The 13,369-nt window shown below is 39.1% G+C and overlaps 1 protein-coding gene across 4 annotated transcripts in view; it reads right to left on the minus strand.

Annotated features, from left to right (window-relative positions):
- EDEM3 (ER degradation enhancing alpha-mannosidase like protein 3) overlaps window positions 1-13,369 on the minus strand; it is a 46,682-nt gene that overhangs the window by 8,395 nt on the left and 24,918 nt on the right. For all 4 annotated transcript variants that reach the window (XM_073356663.1, XM_073356666.1, XM_073356664.1 and 1 more), the window contains exons 12-18: window positions 12,368-12,451; window positions 11,633-11,757; window positions 9,546-9,711; window positions 5,604-5,758; window positions 4,158-4,311; window positions 1,338-1,532; window positions 276-441 (exon numbers count right to left, since the gene is read on the minus strand). In XM_073356663.1, the coding sequence (XP_073212764.1) occupies window positions 276-441; window positions 1,338-1,532; window positions 4,158-4,311; window positions 5,604-5,758; window positions 9,546-9,711; window positions 11,633-11,757; window positions 12,368-12,451 (1,045 nt within the window). The remainder of the gene's footprint in view (window positions 1-275; window positions 442-1,337; window positions 1,533-4,157; window positions 4,312-5,603; window positions 5,759-9,545; window positions 9,712-11,632; window positions 11,758-12,367; window positions 12,452-13,369) is intronic.

Genomic DNA, 13,369 nt, shown 5'->3' on the forward strand with positions numbered 1-13,369 from the left:
AATTCGTAACTTCTGATTTGTCAGAACAAACCCCCTCACTGAATTTCTCCACTAGTAGGTTTCTGTCTGGCTCCATTCTGTTGTGCAAGCAGGATATTAAGTATACACACCTCCTTTGTTCCAACAACAGGATTTCTGTACCTTGTTGTGCTGACTGCTCACAAGAATGTAACAGATGCCTGCCACCCTTGAAAATATGCTTATATATAATCTAAATAACCTTGTGGAAAACACAGATTACAGTTGTACAAAACAAAAAAGATAGTTTTATTTACCAATAACAATGCCCCCTATTGCTCCAGCTTTTTGGATGTTTCGTGCCTTTTCAGCAAACATGCACTGGCCTCTCTGCATCAAAGCAATTTTCTCCTTCACTGATTCAGGATTAGTGATCTCCGAGCATCCATTGTAAGGTTTACTGGTTGCAACAAATCCTCTTGTCTGTTTGAGAGATGTAATGATTTAAAATACTGGAGTCAAACCTGTAAATGTTTCCTACCTTTTATAATTTTTCCAGTCATCCCGTGTTTCCCAGCATACTACAGGACCTTTATCATGGAATCTTTATTATGACAGATTCTCAAAAAACTTGTCTAATCAACAATTTTTAAACTAATTTCTTTGAACAGTTTGGACTGATTTGGCTTTCACATAGTACAAACAAAAAGGCTATTATAAGATGCTGGGCCAACATCTGTAACCTTTTAAGTATAGTCAACAAAATACAGAATAATTATGGTTAAGATATCACAAACCATGTGAGAGCACACTTTGTTTCATATCTAGAGTATACCCTGTGGGCTGAAATCCTGCTCCCATTAAAGTTAATGGGAGTTTTGCCATTGACTTCACAGGGGACAAGTAATTTTCTCTTTATCTAGAGAGACACTTTCTCTGAACTTCTGATGGGCTAAGGAGAGCCTAATCCTCATTAAACTTTTAAAATGTTGTTAATTGGCAGCCATGAATGGCAGCCATGCTGAATCCTAGCAGCTTGACAAGCTCTCTTCCCTTACATTGGCCTCTCCCCCTAGGATGCAAGAGTTATATTCCACATACAGCATTCAGAAAACAACTGGAGCACCTGCATGTGGAAGCTGAATCATGACTGTTGCCTAAGGAAACACAGACTGAACTCTGCGGTGTCTGAGTCAGAAGAAAGAAACAATCTAAAATTCTAACTATTTTAAATGTCTATTATAAATCTAAGTGCTAGCTGAGTATTTTGAAATAAATGCAATACTAGAAAATTAAGATCAATGCAACAGAGAAAAAGCACAAATAAATAAAATTCAAGAGCAAATCATACGTTCTAAAGATTTTCACATTATACATACCCCTACGCTGTGTTTGGATAGGTCCATTCCAAATTGTGCTGGCCCAGCTGTCAATACTACCCTGCCAAAGAATGGGTGGGAAACAATTTGAACAGCACGTGGGGGTAGCTGCTGCTCTTTTTGTTGCTGACTGGATAGTTCAATCATTTCCTGCATGAATCGCAAACCATCTTCAGCATCAAGTGAACTTGCTGCCTAAGGAGTAAAGACATTAGGATAAGTGGCGGCTTAAATATTTTGCAGAACCAAAATTTTACTGCCACTGGTGAATTCATCAAAGGTCATGGTTATAGCCAACCTCCTGGAAAAAGAGCTGGCTTGTTCCAGAATCTGCCAATATTGCCTCCAATCAACCAGGCTGAGAAGGAAAAAGTAATTGAGAGCACTGCATTCTAAAGTCTAGCTCCCAGAGGCCCATGACCTTTCCATCAGCTGTTTTGTAGTATTTTATATGTAATTCTTTGTTAATTATACTTTAAGAATCTATCAAATCTGTCACAAATTTCATTTTTTCCAAATCTCTGGTTTATACAAGTTTGATTATTTTTAAATTGCAATGGAAAGAGTTGTTTTTAAACTAATAAACCTTTCCCTGCTAGGTCTATTTTCAGGTATTGCAGCAGAAAACCTGAAGCCAAATCTAAACAAAATGGGAACTGACTTGATCCTCATTGTCCAGTCTGAGAAATGCCAAAGTTAAACGGCACAAGCTATTAAAACCAAAAATTCTTGAACATCTAATTTTTCCTTTATCAGTAACAGAATTATGTTTATAATAAAACAACTGACAAGTGTTCTTTAAAATTTAAACTAAAGACAAATACTAATGCAATAGATATACAAAAAAAAGTCAACTTGACCACATATAATAAGTCTAAGGTAAATAAGTAGTGTATTTTGACTCTTGTGTAAAATACATGAATGTGCTATTTTGCTGATCTGGATTTTGTGGTAAATCCATACTTTTAAAGCAGTCTTCAGACAAAATATTGTTTGCAGAGAGTCACACTGTTGATGCTTTATCAGATAAACAGAAAAATGTTAAAGGGCACGTGAAAGGTAAAAATAAGTTAGAATTATTTCTGTGCCGCACAGTTGGTCAAAAAATCACACTAGAAATACCACCAATTAGAAATTTCTGGATGACACTGAAGACTAGCAGTATGACAAAACCCTAATGTTGGAGTATTTCCAAAGAATATCATCGATAATTACAATACTTATGTATTTGTACAGCACCTTTCACGTGCCCTTTAACATTTTTCACTTTACAAAAGTAGGTAATTATTTTGATAGCATTCTGGTTTCTCTCTCTAATCCTGAAAATAAATTTTATGCTCCAGACTCAGGGCTTTTGTGAATTTTGACAAGGCCAAGTATAAGATTATAAACTCTAAATCCATAATACAGCAAGTGCCAAGTATTTAAAAATGTATTTGAAACCATCCATCTTAAATGTAGCCTTGGGCTACTATGATACATTACGTACACAAACTTAATTTCTAGAGGCTCACTTTAAAAGAAGATTAAATTGATGTCTATTTAATACCAATTTATTTATGGCATATACATCACATTCTATATTAGATAGTGATGCAGGTCTGGGATGCTGAGAGACTTAACTATGAAGCAATCAAGCTAATATTTGTCTTAAATATTACATTCTCTTACTATAATGAAAAAAATCCATTCACATACATGTGTAGTACCAAGACTGTACTGTTTGAAAAAGATACTTTTGTTCTATTATATAAAAACTGAAAAATAGAACTACGCTTGATACCAATCTAACTAAAACACTAGAGCTTTAGAAACACACATTTAAAATGATTTATTTTATGATCTTGCTATTTGAAGGAGGAATTTTTACCCTAAAGCACAAACATTTGAACAAACATTTGTAATTTTAAACTAAACTACTTTTTTTCTCCTTTTCTGTGCTATTTTTAGATTTGTTCGAACAAGTGCTCTTTCCTTCAGTCCAGCTTCTCCTTACAATGACGTCTTAATTAGGGCACCATATCGTCTACAATTCAGGGACTGCCAAATCTGTGCCTCACAATCTATGCATTCATTTTTTAAAAAAGAAGTTTTTATTCTTAGTGGCAGCAAAGAAAACTTTCCAAATGTGACCTGTATGCAAACTCGTGCAGTGATGTCTGCTTGAATCTGCAGACAGCCTGACACAATAGTTTAACTTTGCTGGAGGGCTGGTTAACTTATCAGCTGTAGATTCAGACACTTAACAACTGCACCTCTGATCATGCTAGTAAAGCTTACATGCTTCAGGTGCCAAATGTCCAAGCTGCCAAAATCTGCAGCTTCCCACCCCCCCAAATTCTATTATGCTGTTATGAGTTTAATGCAAAACTGTAGCACATTGCAAATTAAGTTTACAGACAGCAAAAAAACTGCATGTAATACTCAATTAAACAAATGCAAGGATTACTGATTGAACTAAATATGAAAATGAATACTACAATAAAAATTCACATTAATTTCTGTGGGTGTTGCCCTATCCAAGTCTTTTGCTGAAACGTAAATGGAGCACTGGTTGTAACAAGTGGAGATAATGGCACTTAATTGCAAGACAAAGTTGAAGAGGCAAAACACACTTTAGTTTAAAAATGTTATTTTTCACATGTAGCAACAAAGGAAAGGTAAAAAGGTATGCTGAAAGCTTCTTTTTAAAATTAAGCAACTCAAACTGTGGAAATATAGTGAAACCAAGGGATGAAATCTGCTCCTATTGCAGTCATTGGGAATTTTTCTACTGATTTCAATGGGCCAAGATTTCTACAAAATATATGTGGGTCTTACTTGAATTGCGTGCTGCACTAATTGTACTCTTCCATCTTTGAGGTGAATCAAACTGACTCCCATCTTCTTCAGTATCTCCAAATGCTCAGGGTTACTGGCCATGAAATCCCTGGCTCTCAGGGGCGGTTTTGGTCCACTCCCAAAACTCTCTTCTCTGCCAAAGAGGGTAAGGATCAAAGTTTCATCCTGGTACATTTGTTAAAAAAAATATCTAACAGTTTTACACATGAGAGGTGTGCAAAGCTAGAGACATAATATATACAAAGCCATCAAAACCATAGGCACCAACTCCATGGGTGCTACAGGGCTGGAGCACTCACCAGCAGCCAAGCTCCCCTCTACCTCCCAAGCACATCCCCACTCCTCCCAGCGTTTCTCACCCAGCCACTGCCAAACAGCTGTTTGGCAGCATTAGCACACTCAGGGGGCAGGAGAATGTGACATGCTCCAGGGAGGGGGTGGGGATATGGGGAAGGAGTTGGAATATTGGCAGGGAGGGGATGGAGTTGGGGCAGGGAAGGGGCGATCAAGCACCCACATGAAAGAGGGGAAGTCGGTGTCTATGATCAGAACCCATTCCTATCTTCTAATGTATGAGCATCCCACTGGAGTATCTCAAGCTGAAAATTAAAGTTCTAGCAAACAAAACTCTTGGTAAAATGTTACCTTAAAATTATAATTGTTTTAAAAAGCTGTGAACTTCCCCAACAATTTTCTAGTGCAATGTTGATAATGTAAAACTGATATATCAGCAATCTGATTAAAGTGTGAGCCAGCACTCTTCAATATCATTTCTAAATGTTCAGCATTTTGGTAATAAATGAAAATAAATTTGAATAAAACCAGAAAAGCCAGTTTTCCTAACAGACTGAGCATCAGATGCATATAATGCAACTGTTACTCAGCCCACTTAATTTTCACCTGCATAAATATTACAGTAGTCATATAAAGGCAGATATTTTCCAAATTTTACAGAACCACCTAAAATAAGATACAAGATTATCTATAGCAGCATTAATAAAATAAAGTCAAGGAAAAGTGTTTATTCAGTTGATTATAAAAATGAAACTTCATTTTCTTATTTATTCTCAGTGATTTCAGATCCTATTTGCTCTGTTTACAAATTGATTTTTTTTTTCCTAATTGGCACTGCTGCAATCCCAAATTAGGATCTGTGATTTGTGCTGAGCTCCATCTACTCTTACATAATCAACTGCAGCTGGAAGTTAGCTGAACGCTGATAGGAAATGCAGCTAGCTTTAGGGCCAAAAGGAATACCATCTTGTGAACAAAGTAAGCATATCTGACTAACATATGCAGAGGAGATAGGGAGGCTTGGTTTTTTGGGGGGGGTGGAGGGTTTAGTTTTTTGGGGGTTTTTTAATTGAATGACAGCCAATTTTCTGGCCATTCCTAGCAACGGAGGATATAAAACATGCTTCTTACACTCTGGCAACGCCCCTAGGACAGCTCTTATCCACCACATTTTTCAAAGGTTCACGGATACTCTGAGCATACATAGGGTCATTTGGGAAGAGAATCTGGGTGTTCGGACATGTCCACTCAAAGTTACTGTCATCCAGCTCCGAGTATTCTGTTGTCTATAATGAACAAAGCAGATTATCTATTAAGAAACCCAATTACTCTAAATTTCTTATCAAAAGAAATATCAAACAGTAGACTGCATCATCAAAAGTTAATTGTATACAAAGCATAGTACTGAAGGTAGGGAGGTATATACAACTGCAATTACTAGTGAAGAATAGTAAGACTTTTACTTGCCTGCTTTTTTGCTAGCTTCTTGGCATGTGTATAAAATTTTAAGTGTTAATGTTTGAAGCCTTTAACATTCCAATTGTCCCCTAGTCTCTATTTTTATATTATTTTCCTTTCTGAATAGCTCTCATGTCTGTCTTCATAGCATTCCCAATCAGAATGAAACAAATGATGTTGGTCATGATTCTATTTTGCTGCAATTTGGCAAAGATATGAACAGCGGCAAAGGCGCCAGAGATGTGTATCTGAAGACTCAAATGCAGTCCTGCCTTGGTTCCTCTTTGGAAGGTTTTTTGGTTTTTTTAAACCTAGTTACAGAAATTGAAGGATTTAGGCCCTCTACTGGTAAATGGAGTTTTGAAGCCGTGCTGTACCAAACATCTAGCACCCTATGTAACTTCTTGTTCTTTCCGATAGAAGAAAACTGTTTTTTGCTTTAGGTGTAAAGTTAATAGTGCCTATATTTTGGCTGTGGCAGCTCCAGACCATTAGGACTGTCCTGTTTTATGTCAAAAGACATGCCTCAGATTATTTTAAAGAATATTCCATGAGATCATCTCAGTTCAGTTCAGTTCAAATATCTTTATTGATTTCTGAGCTGCCTAAAATGACTTGACACAAAGAAACCATAAAACTAAACATTAATAAATAAGGTTATATTGCCACATATAGCTTCCTGTTCACATATTTCAATAGGAACAATCCCAGGAGTCTCCTCCTCACAATCCATATAGCAACAGTCAACTAAACCTATGGGTGGCAAAACTACATCACCTAATTTCAAACCAGACCTTAACTATAAATCAAATGACATTCGTTTTCCTTTGAAAGGAAGAGATTAGTTTTTAACATTTGCAAATACCACTATTTTACTGTCGCATAAGAAGTGCATAATAGTTTAGTATCTGTTCCTGGCTCTGCAAATGACTTGTTGGGTGATCCCAGGCAAGTCATTTAACTTTACTACAGCCCAGTTTTCCCATCTGTAAAATGAGTATAATACTGATCTGTTTACAACACACCTGTGAGAAAAGTCATTTAAAATTATTTATCAACAATAATTAATAATTCTCTAAGACCCAGTATTTAAAGGTGTATAAAAAGGCTCCAGAAAAAAATATTCAAGTTGCTATAGCATAACAAAGCTGTTACTTATTTTATTGGAAGAAGTTACTACATACAAAGTAATTGTTCTCTTAGAAGTATGACCAACATAAAATAAATAGAGCCAAACCACCTACAGTAACTCCTCACTTAACGTTGTAGTTATGTTCCTGAAAAATGTGACGAAGTGAAACGATGTTAAGCAAATCCAATTTCCCCATAAGAATGAATGTAAATGGGGGGGTTAGGTTCCTCTTCTTCTCCCCCACCTCTCCCTTTACTCTGCACACCACATCCTTGCTCTTCCCCCCTCCCTTCCCTGCCTCCTGCCCACAGCAATCAGCCAGCTTGCAGCGTTCAGGAGGGAGGGGGGTGGAGCGAGGACACAGCATGCAGTCTTCCTCTACCTCCTGAACACTGCAAGCCAGCTGATTGCTGCAGGCAGGAGGCAGGGGAGGGAGGCACACCACATCCTCGCTCCTCCCCTCTGCCCATGGCAATCAGCTGGCTTGCGACATTCAGGGGGCAAGAGGGAGGGGGGAGGAGCAAGGACTTAGCACACAGCCTCCCCCATCTCTCCCCTGCCTCTGCAGTTTGCGGAGTTCAAGAGGCAGGGGCAGGAAGGGGAGCCTGCAGGCCAAGTCCTCGCTCCTCCCCCTCCTGCCTGAACACTGCAAGCCAGCTGATTGCCACAGCAGGAGGCAGGGAGAAGAGGGGGAAGGCGCTGATCTGTGGGGTCTGCCGGCGGGCAGGAGGCGCTGGGGGGGGGGGGGCATATGGGAGCTGATGGAGGGCTGCCAGCTGTGGACAAAGCAAGCAGCCAAACGACATTATAGCGAAACATTGCACAACTTTAAATGGAGCATGTTCTATAATGGAGCAGGGACATAAGATCGAAACAACGTTAAGCAAGTTAAGTGGGGAGTTACTGTACATGGAAAAAAGTCTGCACACTAAGGTCGCGTAAAACTGCTTCCCCACTATCGTCTATCAAATCGAATAGTGAAACAGCAGGAGGCCACCTTGCTAATCATGCACTAGGGCACAGATATTTCAAGTGGCTGACATGGTACTTAAAATAAATATAAGCAATGCAGCCCAGTAAGAGGTGTTCCTTTTTCCCCTCCCATTTTATTGCAACCCAGATGATTCTAAAATGATCAGTGTTTTGGTTTCAATAACCTCGTGTCTATTTTACGATTTCTTCCTTGAGAGAAAAGCTCCTGACATCTGCTTTAAATGGGATGTTTTTCTATCTTTGCCTTAGTCAGATAGGCACCAAGTCTCAGAGCCTGGGTAACCTCACACAGGCTTTTGGGGCTTGGACTGCTGGGCTATAAAAATGCAATGTAGTGGTTCAGGCCCCAGGTCAGCCATGGGTCTTTTATTACAGTGTAAACATACACTGAGTGTCTTGTCTACAGTGCACAGTGGGCAAGTGTGATTTCTAAAGCACATCAATGTGTTGTACACTAACTAACTGGTCTGCTGTCATGAACGAAAAGTTCCCTATTACACATGAATGTAGTGCTCTTTCAAATAGCACTACGTTAATGCGCACTTGGGAGCCTTTAGAAGTCTCACCCTCATAGTGCATATTGCCATGCTGTGTAAATAAGTAAGAAAATGCTAAGTAAGGGATTAACTAAGAATTATCCAAGAGTGAACACACTTCGAGTCAAAAAAATGGCAGATTAACATTGGGGGAATCCCTAGGTGATAAATCCTCTGTTCACTTTCTCATCTGTTTATTTAGTCTGCCCATTGAGCTACTGATGCTGGAAATATCAGTCTGTCAGAATGAAAAAGGCAAGAAAAGTACTGTTTAGACTACATTACCATTACCACTTCCAGCAGAGACTGAGTATGCTATTTCAACAGGTTCCCAGTTAGGAAGAAGGGGGAGAAGGAGACAGAGCCTGAGCCTCAAGTTCTGCTATTTGCTATAGCTCAACTGATTTCAACATTTTACACCAGCTGAGGATCTGGCCCTAGAGCTGGAAAGCTAACTTGGGTTTCCTCCCAGGTACTAAATCCTAGGTCAGCAGGCTAGCTCTCTCTGCATTTTATTTTTCCCTTAATATAAAAAATGACTTGGCAAATTTAATCTATGCTATGGTTAAAGTATTTTTAAAGAGGAAATAAATCTGAGCTCCACAAAACAAGAAAATGTATTTATTTATTTATTTATTGGGAACACAAAAACTGAAGATTAGGGTTTTACTGGTTTGTTTTTTATAAGCACATGTGTTCTGTGACCTTTCTGCCAAGTTCCAGCCCGGAGCAAGGTTTTATGGTTGAGTTATAAATACCTAAAAAACAGGTTTGATCATGGAAAAAATTGACAATATGCATGGGTGCCACTAATTACTGTCATGATAAAACAGTTTGCATTAAATATTTGTCAAAAATCTTATTGCTTAAACTTACCGTTTACCCTGATTTTTCCATGTAAAAACACATTAAAGTGGTATTAAAAACAGATAAAAGTTTAAAAAGATCACTCACTGTATTTTTCTTAGACATTGTTTGGTTTGTAGTAGAGAGCCAAAGAGGTAACAGATGAGCCTCTGTAGTGAAGATATAATCTTCTATATCAAAAATCATGTCTTCCTTATCAGCAAAGAGCAGGTAAAGGTATTTAAACATCTCAGCCAGGAAGAAAGAGTCCATTCTATGGGGTCAGGGAGGGGGGGAAGAGAGAGAAGACAGCCTTAAGAACAGTGCTATTTCCCAAAGTGGCAGTAAAACAAATGCTCAGGATACTCAATTCAATGGACAGTCTCTACGTAAAAGAATAAATGGACACAAATCAGATGTCAAGAATTATAACATTCATAAACCAGTCGGAGAACACTTCAATCTCTCTGGTCACGCGATCACAGACATGAAGGTCGCTATCTTAAAACAAAAAAACTTCAAATCCAGACTCCAGCGAGAAACTGCTGAATTGGAATTCATTTGCAAATTGGATACTATTAATTTAGGCTTAAATAGAGACTTGGAGTGGCTAAGTCATTATGCAAGGTAGCCTGTTTCCTCTTGTTTTTTCCTACCCCCCCCCCCCCCCCAGATGTTCTGGTTTAACTTGGATTTTAACTTGAAGAGTGGTCAGTTTGGATGAGCTATTACCAGCAGGAGAGTGAGTTTGTGTGTGTATGGGGGTGGGAGGGATGTGAGAACCTGGATTTATGCAGGAAATAGCCCAGCTTAATTGTCATGCACATTGTGTAAAGAGTTATCACTTTGGATGGGCTATCACCAGCAGGAGAGTGAATTTGTGTGGGGGGGTGGAGGGTGAGAAAACCTGGATTTGTGCTGGAAATCACTTTAGATAAGCTATTACCAGCAGGACAGTGGGGTAGGAATAGGTATTGTTTCATATTCTCTGTGTATATATAAAGCCTGCTGCAGTTTCCACGATATGCATCTGAAGAAGTGAGCTGTAGCTCACGAAAGCTTATGCTCTAATAAATTGGTTAGTCTCTAAGGTGCCACAAGTCCTCCTTTTCAATTTCCAAACAGTTAATGATACTTAGCATTGCAGGTTTGTCATGGTGGGGAACAATGTCAAACAGGGTCATATTCCTGTTTTTCCCGTGACTTCCCCGCAGCTGGAGATCCTGCCCTGGGTGGCTGGGCTCAGCTCCCCACTCTGGGGCACTATAACCTGGCACACACAGTCGCAGCACTGCTCAGGTGCCTTTATGTCATGATGCGGAGAAAGGAGGGAAGCAGGGCAGCCACGCCATATTGGACTGAGCTGAATAGCAGCACTGGGTTGCGCTGAGCCTGAACCTGGGCACAGAGCACAGCCCAAAGAGGGCAGAGGGAGGTACCGTTCAGCCCTCCGTGCCCCCTGAGGCTTCTCTCCTTGGGGGAAGCTCCAGCATCCAGGCTGCATTCCCCCGATGCTGCATTCCCCCTTCCCAATGATGCTCCACCCTGGGAAGGGGGCTCAGGAAAGTGCCAGCGTCCTCCCCTCCCAACCCACAGTGTCAGGGCTCAGGCAGGGGACGCAGCCTTTACAGGGTGTTCTAAATTTACCGAGACTGCTCTGTGTTTAATAAAAAAGGCTGTGACAAATCTGCAGCCTTAATGATAGTAACTTTTGAGCTTATGAGCCCTGCTTGAGTGCTGCAACTACTGCAGAATTCCAATAGGAGGAAACTGTTTACAGACAGAAATAACAGTTCAAAAAGTTCAATGGAAAAGTGGTACAACAACAATATACTGCTTGAGAATTCCGAAGTCAACATTTTTCAAATGAAATATGCTTCAAATTTAATCTACTTAACCATCATCCAGTTTTATTAAAAAGATATATAAAGAAAATATCAGAATAGGCTGTCTTCACTTTTTTACAGAAGTGTTATGATTTAAGGCTATGAATTTTGAAAGTTTTTAAGGCCAATTAGACTACACATATTCCATTAACATCAAATATGCATAATCTGAGGGTTGTTTATTTAGATGAACACAGAATACACTATCCGCATCTATCCAAAATTCAATTAATCTGAATACACATAAAAATAAGTTAATCAGACTCCTTTTATATTTTCTAAGAAACTTAAAAGTCACTACACTCTTACCTGTCCTCATGACTTCCAGTACGAACATCCTTCATTGCAGCAAATCCACAGGGTACTCTAGCATATTTGTTTAAATTTTCAATGAGCGTTTTTCCTACTTCTAGGTAGTAAGGGTCCCCAGTAGCCTATTTTTAGAAAAGTTGCACAATACTTAGATGTCATGTAAAATGTATAGCTGTTTTTTTAGAACTACTTGCTATGCATTAGTTTCTGGTATGTTGCCTTTTTTATACACCCATGAAATTTAATGTCATTGTCTCAAAAGAGAAGAGCCATATGCAGAAGAGGAAGTTCCTTTCAAATACAGTGCATTACCATTTACACTATATGGATACGCTATACTATGCTGGGACAATCAAAGGAAGACAAGGGAGTTACACTCAGATTTTTAAAGATATTTGAAAATAAGACTTAGGCCTTGCAGTGCTGAGTGCAGCAATGCCTAAATACCTTTAAAAATCTGGGCCTCAGGCACCCAACTGTCACTGAATCTGAAGAGGCTGGGCCCCTTTGTACCTTTGAAAATCCTTGCCTTATAAAACAAAACTCTGAAGACATTTTCTAATAACAAAGAGTGCCTACATGTGGCTTGCATGCCATAAGTATTTAACTCCAACACATGTGAATGAGATGGGATCCAGTTCTACTCTTTCAGCTTTGGGACGCGGCACCAATAAAATCCAAACCTTAGTACCAAGTGTTGAAAAGCCAAAACAATGAAGAAAGTAGCCTTACTTTATACAAGAAATAGGTGCTTTCTGCAAATTCTGGTCTTAAAGGGTGCTGAGCCCAATGAACCCTGAAGTCTGTTGTGAAAGCCTGAGGAAGAAAGAATAGAGATAAATAAATATAGGCATAAAAATGTACAGATTGTTTTGAAATCTAAAATAATAATTCACCAACAGGCAGAAGGGTGCAAGTCCTGATCATCAATCTCTACTCCTTTCTCATTTATTTCCATTTCTAATTATAAAAAGCCCCTATCCAAACTTGTTCTAGGATTCCTGTCAACAGTTAGATGATTACTTTTTGAAAAAAAATTGATAGTGAATAATATTCTCTGATGACAGGCCTGATTCTGATCTTACATACACCAGTATAAGGGCATGGCTACACTTGCAGATGTAGAGCGCTGAGAGTTAAACCAGTCCTCGGGGAGCGCACTAGGAAAGCGCTGCAGTGTGTTCACATAAGTCAGGCAGTGGAGTTACTTCAGAATAAACTAAAGACAGAGTTCAAAATTAGGCCCTATGGGCCCATTTGATTTATTCTGCTCTATTCTGGATTCTAGTAGATTGGATGAAGTCAGACATTCAAAGTTATTCACCTTTCAAGTGTAGAAAAGGTATAGATCCAGAATAGGCAGGTCTGATTATGTTAAAAACAAAATCAAACTACAACTTGTTATCTCTGAATGCTAGAGCAGGCAAGCTGCCACCTATGGTATGAATACTACAGCAACTAGTCAGCAACAAAACAAGTACCAGAAAAAACAAGAAAGCCTCTGTCCGCTGAAGACCAAGGACCAAATTTTTAAGTGCCTCTGCAAATGTTCCAGTAATGATTGTACACAGGCAAACAGGCTTTTGTGTGCACAGTTAACTTGTTTTCAGGCTCAAAACAATAGGCTCAACTCAATACGTTTTCAGAGGCTCAGTGAAAATACGGCCCTGAACATGTTACTTCTCCAATGGATTCAGGCTTCACTTGGCCAAGAAACAGAAGGAAACGAAAAGT

The sequence above is a fragment of the Lepidochelys kempii genome, chromosome 8, assembly GCF_965140265.1.
Source record: "Lepidochelys kempii isolate rLepKem1 chromosome 8, rLepKem1.hap2, whole genome shotgun sequence".
In the NCBI taxonomy this organism is placed as follows: domain Eukaryota; kingdom Metazoa; phylum Chordata; order Testudines; family Cheloniidae; genus Lepidochelys; species Lepidochelys kempii.